Raw genomic sequence first — 9,513 nt, forward strand, 5'->3', positions numbered from 1 at the left:
CTTCATACACACCAGACTCCACAAACACTCATCTTACAGAACACAGACGTTACCATCGGTTACTTAGTGTTATTGTCTGACTCTCCAATCAGAGCTAACGCGGCGTCCACAGCAGTACTGTCCTTTGTGTGTGTATTTATATATATATATATATATATATATATATATATATAGATGTGTCCTCTCGTCCTCTTCCTTCCAGCCTCCAGCAGCTCTGGGAGGGACTGGCCCGTGTCGGCTCTGGGCTGCACGTCTCAGAGCTCCGTCAGTCCTTCAGCTGCAGCAGAGAGCGGCTCAGAGCGGCGCGCTGACGAGCCTCCCGGCCTGTAGGGGGCGACTCTCTGTCATGTGTAGTAAAGTTGTGCAGACCGAAGGTAAAGCTGCTTTCATCCTCTTATTGTTGTCGTTTGATTCATTTGAGTTGCTCCATGAATCACCTGTCAAACAGCCCGGTGCTGTGAGTCGGGATGTTTTTATTGATGTTTTTATTGATCAGCCACTTTAAGTATTGTTGTTAATAATAATATAATAACTATAATATGAAGCTTTTCACTACCAGTATTACACACTTGAATAAAGCCTGTAGTTACAGCGTATGAACCCTTTCTACACTATAAGTCTGTTACTCTATATTGTTGTTATTATCGACGTGTCGGTCCGTCTCTTAATACCGTCTGACTTCCTGTCTCTGTCTCTGAGCCCATTGGCTGCTACTGAAGACGTAAATCTTTAAAAACAAACATATAGTTTCATCTTCAAACTTCACGGTAAAGTTTCAAACAAAGCGGAGGATTCGTGAAGTAAATACAGAACTTAATGTAATTCATAATAATGCTTATTACTGATGTATGAATCATTCAAATGTCGGAAGAGAAACATCCTCCGTGTGTTTAACGTCAGCTCTGTGCGGCCGGAGGCCGTGACCCCGTGTGTTGCATCATGGGAGGAAGCAGCGGTAGACTTCCTGTTATCAGAAACATCAGGCCGAGAGCAGGAAGGACGCGCTGACGAGTAAAGATGAAGGGGGGGGCTTTACTTTGAAGTGCTCCAGATCACTTCCTGTCATTGAAGAATTTGGTTTATGTGATGTGACTTTTTGTGGTCAATGTGTTGAATCCTACTTTATCACAAGTATTCTCAGCTCCGTGCAGTAAAAGTACTACATTATTGTGGTTTTACTTGAGTAAGATTTTGAATGCAGGGAGTTCTACTTGTACGAGAGTATTTGTACATTAAAGTAGTGGTACTTTTACTTCAGTAGTGTCTCTTTAAAGCTCCAGGAGTCGCTTCACTCTGCTTTTACAACCTCTCAGCTGCAGCTCATGAATCTCTCTTTGAGTCATTGAACGTAACTCCACACTAACTTCCTCTTTAGCGCCGCGGTGTGACGTCGGGACGCTCGGCATCGATCACACGGCGTCTGATGAGAAACAGCAGCTCTGACCACATCCTTCCTCCGTATGTAAAGTAACGGAGCAACGCTCGGCTCCGACAGTAAGAACCAAAGAGATGAAACAACACAATCTTACATCATACCGGCTTTTTATTAAACGTATAAATACACATGTTCAACAGAGGAAATGAACATAAAGTCGTTCTCTATAAAAGAGCCTCGGTAGGACCAGAGGAACGGTTCACCGGAGAAGCTTCAGGCCGGTTTGAACGTTCGTCCTAAGACGCCCCGAAAAACACCAAACCTCCTTTCACACGGAGACGTCACCGCGCTGCTGTTCAAGACTCCTTCAATGTACCGCGTCTACCAGTGAGGAGCGAAGTGACCCACCACGGTGAACGACGTACCGCGTCTACCGCTGACCTCATCAGCTCAGTGAGGATGAGACACAAAGTCTGCATTCATTCATATCTAAGTATTAGAAATGTACTCAACGTATCAAAAGTCAAAGGAATCTGATTTTAAATGGATTATTTTCTGTTGATGTTGCAGCTGATTCTGATTCATCATCTGAAAAATCTTTATCTGCAAATAATGTGAGACAAACGTGCAGTGAAAAGTACAATATGTCACATACTAATACTCAAGTAAAGTACTTTAGTCAATGTACTTAGTTACTTTACACCGCTGGAGGTAATCAGAGTAATGAAAACATAAACCAGTGAAGTCACTTTAAAAAGTCGAAGTTGTGAAACGTTTGATGGCTTCGTCTTTAAAATACTCGTCTTACATGATAAACTATATGTTGAGTTTCCTTTGATGAATAAAGATAATAAATAATAAGGACTTTATTCATGTCAGTCGGCCTTTAAAGGTGATTCTGTGCGGACGCTGTTCACCGTGATGGATTCTAATCAGCTGAACCTGAGACAGAACAAAGAGACGTAAACTAACATCAAACATCACCTCCACAGTGGAAACCTCAGACACAGGAAATGGTTGATTGTCTGAAGACGTGAGCTGAAGTAGAACGAGTTCCTCTTTGTGGAGACGGGGACTTTAAGCTGAAGCTGTTTGGTGGATCTGAAGCGTCGCTCTTCTCTCTGAACGTTTTGAAATCACATTCAAATGTGCGTCTCTGTGTCTTTTGGCTTTATTTACAAAAACTTGCCTCATTATCAACAGACAGGAAATCAATCCTCTTCATAAGGAAATAAAAAAAAGATTCATAACAAAAAACATCTCAAATAATCAAATTATTGCCGTTCCACCAAACCCACCGGTCATATTTAGACTTTATACTCTTTATATATTCACATCTGGATGAAATGATATTCCGTCTGCTGCAAACAAACTAAAATATGTCATTTATATAAACTATAAAATAATGTGAATATATTCAAATAGAGCCGTTTGAATGTTCTTATCTTCCATTCAAAGCCTCTGTTGAGCTTTTTAATGTCTTATATATAATATCATATTTTATGAGTCATCACCCGAAAAGAATCTTCAACAAAAGCCTGAATATGAATGAAGTGATTCATGGAATAAATGACTCTTTATTAAAGTAACTTCTTTAGTGAATGAACTCGTTCACTCAGGAAATATCATGTTTTAAAAAGCTAAACAACAAATCAGGGTTGAAGTACTTTGTTGGATAAAAAGATATACATTTTATAAATGTTACATTTATCGTGTTTATCAGATTACTCGAGTAATTATTTCTTTAATTACCTTTTATATCGTTATTTAATCAGACAGACATGGGAGCTGTAGTTTCTCTGTCTGCTCACTGAAGAAGTTGTAGTTTCACTTCGTTTCAGTCGGAATTATAGATTAGTGACGTCATGACTCCGCCTCTCTATGACGTCACTCAGATTAAAACAGACGGCAGCCATCTTTGTTTGGATCAGAGGAAAATAATAAATGTTTATAAGCAGCAGAGAGAATATTTTCTCATCCAGGTGAGTCTTTAAACACGTTTAATGTTTGTGCCTCAGAGACGATGAAACTCTATGATCACCTCAGACCGCCTGAGGCCGTCTCACCCTCAAACCGTCTCACCCTCAAACGTCTCACCCTCAAACGTCTCACCCTCAAACGTCTCACCCTCAAACCGTCTCACCCTCAAACGTCTCACCCTCAAACCGTCTGAGGCCGTCTCACCCTCAAACCCGTCTCACCCTCAAACCGTCTCACCCTCAAACGTCTCACCCTCAAACCGTCTGAGGCCGTCTCACCCTCAAACCCGTTTGTTTATCTGCTGGTTTCTGAACGAGAGAAGAAGAGCTTGAGAACCATTGATGGCTCTGCTGGGTCTGTTTGAGCTGATGATGAAGACCAGAGACTGAGTCGTGTTGCTCATCATCATCAGTTCTTCCTCAGCTTGTATATCTGGTGATGAAGACGGTGATGAAGAGTCTCCTGCTGAGTCTTCACTTTAGAAAAACCAGAGAGGAAAACTGTCTTTTTTTCACTTCCTCTCATTCCACCCATGACCCCCCCCCCTCCCTCTAACACCACCACCCCCCCCCCACCCCTCGCTGCTCCACCTCATCTCTGGCCGTGGAGCGCCGACACGACGGGGGCCTGCGGGGCCCCGCTGGGCTGGGAGCCCCCGGGGGGCCACATGGGCGTCTGCTGCAGGTGGTGGTGGTGGTGGTGGAGGAAGTGGTGGTGGTGCATGTGGTGGCCCGTGGGCGAGGACGGGGGCAGCCAGGCCGGCTGGTGACCCGGGGGGGAGGAGGCCCAGAAGGAGGGGGGGGGCCGGGGGGGAGCAGGCCATGGACGCCGCCTGAGAGGAGGCGGAGCCTCCGGAGTCTGACGCCCGCAGTTTAGAGAACATGGTGATGGTGTCCGGGAAATTAGGGGGCGTGGCCGGAGTGTTTCTGGGGGTGCACATCTGAGGGACGGACACAAGAAGAAGAATGAACAGGAAGTAGTTTCTAAAATAAATAAATCTCACGTCGACGTCTTTCATGTTTAGAATCATTTCAGCTTCTATTTAATTTCTATTTATTAAACCTACTGGAGATTATTTCTCCACTGATTGATCAACATTTGGTTTTTAAAGTTTTACTGATTATTTGATCAGATTATTTCCTCTTTTGTGACCGTTTTATTATAAAGATTTATAAAACAAACGGCTCAGAACTCATTAAAGTGTTGATGAGATTAAAACATGTAATCAGCCTTTAAAATACGCAGCATAACACAACAACTTCATATCTATATTGTTGAGTTTGTGCTTTTACAGAATATTTAAACACTAACTTCTGATAAATAATCAGTGATGTGAGTAAATAATAATAAAATTAGTGCAATTTGAGTATTTCCGTTTTATTTCAGTCACAGTTTATGTTTTGAATGTTTTCTGCGATGCTTCACTCTGTTCTATGAGATCAGTGAAGTTCACATGTTGCTGGTTTGTGATCAACATGATTCATTAGATTTACTTTCTTCATCAATCAAACTGATCAGAATCTGATGATATTAATAATAATAAACACGTCTGATACACAAACTCATCGCTTCCTGTTCGGCTCCTCAGGGAGTTCAGTCTGCCTCTCTGAGTACATTACACTGTACACAGTAGTACTACTGCTGTATACAGTAGTACTACTGCTGAGGACCGTAGTACACAGTAGTATTACTTCAGCAACACTGACTCTTTTGTCTGTGCTCATGTTGGGACATCAGAGCCTCGGGCCAGATGATGTCATCTAACCACACACACACACACACACACACACACACACACACACACACACACACACACACACACACACACACACACACACACACACACACACACACACACACACACCCTCTCTTGGTCCAGTACTGAGTCTGAGACCAGTTCTGGGGGGTCATGGACTCACCATCTGGTGGTGGTGTGTGGGGATGTTGGCCTCCTGGAAGAAGGAGCTCAAAGCCGTCTGCAGAGAGAAACATTATGATTTATTTAAATTAAAAACCAACGACAACCACGAGTACAGAAGTCAAACATTCGTCTTTCAGACCTCGGAGACGAGGACCTGGTCTCGTGGTCTCGTGGTCTCATGGTCTCGGGGGTGAAGTCTGACAACAAAGTTTGGCAAATTTTTCTCTCAATAATCAAACTGATGATTTATAAACTATTAATAAAACATGAATCATTTATTTTTTAACAGTTAAAAGATATTTAGTTCAACATCAGAAGAGAAAGAAAACCAGCAGACATTTGAGAAGAAGTTCATATTTACTTAAATTATCAATAATAAAGTTACAGAATAGTTTTCAAAAGTTATCAAAGTCAGAAAAATGTAAACAATAAACTTCTTTCTCAACAAAGTAAATAATTAGCAGATTAAATTATTTACCTTACATAAATGTAAACAATTTAATATATTGTTTTGGTATCTTTTTAAAACAAAAAAAGCCAAAATAAAATATATATTTACTAAATTAACGAGAAACGATTTGTTGATTCACAGGAAAATAATCAACTTCTACTTTAATTCATCTTTGACAAACGTTTCCAGCTTCTGAAAGATGAGAAGGACCAGCCGGTCTTTGCTTTGTGAGATACGATGTAAACATGTTATTGTATCTGAAGAGGTCTGCTTGGACTCTTCACCAGTAAACTGATCAAATAAAGATTATTAATGATGATAATGATTATCTTCAGCCCTGCTGGAAGAGGAAACACCATGAAGATTAACAGCAGCTGTCATGGCCGCCGCTCTGCACCAACAAGGAGACGAGTTGTTCAACAGAAACGTGTCGTCTTTACTCGTCCTGGTTTTATGTCTTTTTAAAGTTTCTCGTTGGAGGTGAAGCTGAAAACTGAAGGAGTCTTTAACGAAACGCTGACACGTGACTTCTCTTCACTGGAGGCCTCTTTTCTCACCAACACTTCAATGAATGCTGTGGTTTCCTCCCCCCTTCCTCCCCCCTTCCTCCTCCCCCAGTCTGGTTGTTTGACAACAGCAGCAGCACAGCAGGAATGTCTGCCGTCCAACGTGACCCACATCTCAAAGAGCTCTGCTGCTTTTGTGTTGAGTCCACGCTGATCTCAGGTCAGTTCTCAGGACATTCTGCTGTAAAACCAGCGTTTCTCTCTGCCGGAGGTTTGATTCCCCCGGTAGAGACGTAACAACACTACGGTGGAGAGCTAGTTCTTCTTTGACCTCGGTGTGTCGGATGTTTTCACATTCAAAACAGATTAAAGAGTCTTCAGTGATGAAAGTGTAAAGTTAAACAACTGAAGTTAAACAAGTGTAAAGTTAGACGACTGTAAAGTTAAATGTTGTAAAGTTAGACGACTGTAAAGTTGAACGACTGTAAAGTTAAATGTTGTAAAGTTAGACGAGTGTAAAGTTAAACAAGTATAACATTAAACCTCCTCCTTCTCCTACTATTTCTCCTCCTATTCCTCCCACTACAATTCCTCCTATTATTCCTCTTCTTACTATTCCTCCTCCTCCTCCTCCTCCTCCTCCTCCTCCTCCTCCTCCTCCTCCTCCTCAGCAGGTTTGAGGAGCAGAACCATCTGTTCAACAGGCCAGAGATAATATTTCAGCCAGAGGTCAGCTGACATGAACATGAACTGAGGAGAACAGCTGCAGCGATTTAGTTTATAAACTATTAAATTAACCAGAAACTATTTTGATAATCGGTTTAAGTAGTTTAGGAAGAAATACAAAATTATTTAAATGTGTATGTTCTGGTTTCTGTGACCGTGAACAAAACGAGACATTAGAGGACGTCGTCTTCTTTAGGAGACACTTTAACATTTTAAGAAACCAAATAACTAATTAAAATTGATAATCTCTTTTGTCTTTCAATTTTAAAATGGTGAAATCAGTTTAACCTTTACTTTCATATTAAAGGAACAAAAGCAGAGAATAGACAGATTAAAAACACTGTTTATGATCAGTCCATAAATAAGCACATTTGACCTCTTTATCTTGTAAAGTTACCAAAAACTAAAATAATCCACAGGTTTTAAAAGTTAACAAACACAGTGTTCCGTTGTATAAGACAAGGACATAAATGTGATTACAGGATCGTGTTTAGCAGACAGGAATCCGTTCTTCATCCTGTGAGATTTGATCTGAACAAACAAGCCGAACCTGAAGTTTATCATCATGAGTAATGGAAGAGAACGTGTAATCAGGTCTGACGAGATGCATCAATGACCAGAAAAGAATGGGGCTGTTCGTGTTCCCAGGGTTCAGACTGGAAGAGATTTTATGTATTTCTATATATATATATATATATATTAGTGCTGGGCAACGATTACAAAATTATAAATGTAAATGTACGTTGGTACATAGAGGGTGATAAGAAGCTGTACATGGAGGGACTTAGGACCCAGGGGAATGTAGGTGAAGCATGGAACCTGTAGTCTGTAACGTGGCAGTAACGCACGCAGCATGAGGAAGTTAAGCTAATAAAGAGTTGCAGTTAAGAGCAGTTTGTTCTCTCTTGCTTATATGTTTATTTAAAAACACGACAATATGTATTTTGATATTGACATGCTCGCTGCCCGCTTTTTGTGTTACAAATGTCCGCTTAATAATAATAATAAAAATGCGTTAACGCACGATAAAATAATTGTCAGCGTTAATTAATGAATGCGTTAACTCCATAATAATGCGTTAACTTGCCCAGCACTAATATATACATATATATATATATATATTTTAGTTCAAACAGACTAAAGGACGTTTCAGATTTTAATGTCTACATTTTATCGTCTAAAGTCAAGAAAAGTTGTTCAGGCCGCATATGTGAGGGCGTCGGTTTAAAGTCTAAAATGTTTTAAGTTAAGAGTTAAACATCAGCAGACTGAGCTGGAGGTGATTTCAACATGTTGACATTAGAGTAAAAACCCTGCTGAGATCTAAAGGACGGACCAGGACCAGGATACGCTTCCTCAACAATAACCCAGAAGGGACCATCGTGTTTTAATAGAAGCTGCTATCTATGGAAGAAAAAATATCCTGTAAATCATTTTAAAGATACAATAGTGACTTAGTATCTCAAAATAAAGACATAGTATCTCAAAATAGTGACTTAGTAGCTCAAAATAGTGACTTAGTATCTCATAATAGTGACTTAGTAGCTCATAATAGTGACTTAATAGCTCATAATAGTGACTTAATAGCTCATAATAGTGACTTAATAGCTCATAATAGTGACTTAATAGCTCATAATAGTGACTTAGTATCTCATAATAGTTACTTAGTATCTCATAATAGTGACTTAGTATCTCATAATAGTGACTTAATAGCTCACAATAGTGACTTAATAGCTCATAATAGTGACTTAGTATCTCATAAAAGTTACTTAGTATCTCATAATAGTTACTTAGTAGCTCATAATAGTGACTTAGTAAACCATAATAGTGACTTAGTAGCTCAAAATAAAGACCTAGTAGCCTAAAACAATGACGTAATATTTGAAAATAATGACTTTTTGTACATCACATTGTCAGAAATGGGCGTCCATACGTTTAATGTGTCATTCTAAGATGACATTGACCCCCGAGGGCCATACAAACCCGAGAACATCCTCTCCCAAAACAAACATCTAGCTTTGAGCGACCATCACGTCTCTATAGAGGCTGCTAGCAGCTAGGCTAACAACAACTAGCTTGGTAATGACGCGGTGGATTCCTGTCGAGAATGTAAACAACAAAAAAACGGAGCACCACGTCCTCAGTGCTGCTAGCTTAGCTTATGTTAGCTTACAGGAGCGCGTGGTGGTAAAAACAGGACTTAAACACTCACGAGGAGTCGATCTAAACGTGTGGACAGCTCGCGCACACTACTAAGAGGATAGAATAAAGCGTGAAGATAAGATAAACACGGTCCTCCTCACCTCAAACTGCCAGTGGGCCGCTTGTAGGAGCTGCTTCGCCTGATCCGCGGCGCATCCAGCAGTCAAAACAAACTGGTTGATCATGACCTGATGTCTCAGTTCGTCCATATTCACCGACATGACCGCTGCTGCTCCGCAACACGCGCGTTGCTTTAATAAAAATAAAATAATAAAATAAAATGGTCGCAAAGATTCGACGCCTCTGAGCCCGTTAAAGCCCCGGTCCTCCCTGTCCGTCTCCCTCCGCAGAC

General features: G+C 40.7%; 1 protein-coding gene across 1 annotated transcript; it reads right to left on the reverse strand.

Moving 5' to 3' along the window:
• Positions 1-3,937: 3,937 nt before the first annotated feature.
• ubald2 (UBA-like domain containing 2) lies at positions 3,938-9,513 on the reverse strand. The gene is given in 4 exon segments (XM_079177019.1): positions 3,938-4,154; positions 4,156-4,295; positions 5,275-5,331; positions 9,263-9,513. Coding segments are annotated over 4 exon segments (525 nt in total). The 5' UTR covers positions 9,383-9,513; the 3' UTR covers positions 3,938-3,946.

The sequence above is a fragment of the Pholis gunnellus genome, assembly GCF_910591455.1.
Source record: "Pholis gunnellus genome assembly, chromosome: 17".
NCBI lineage: Eukaryota > Metazoa > Chordata > Actinopteri > Perciformes > Pholidae > Pholis > Pholis gunnellus.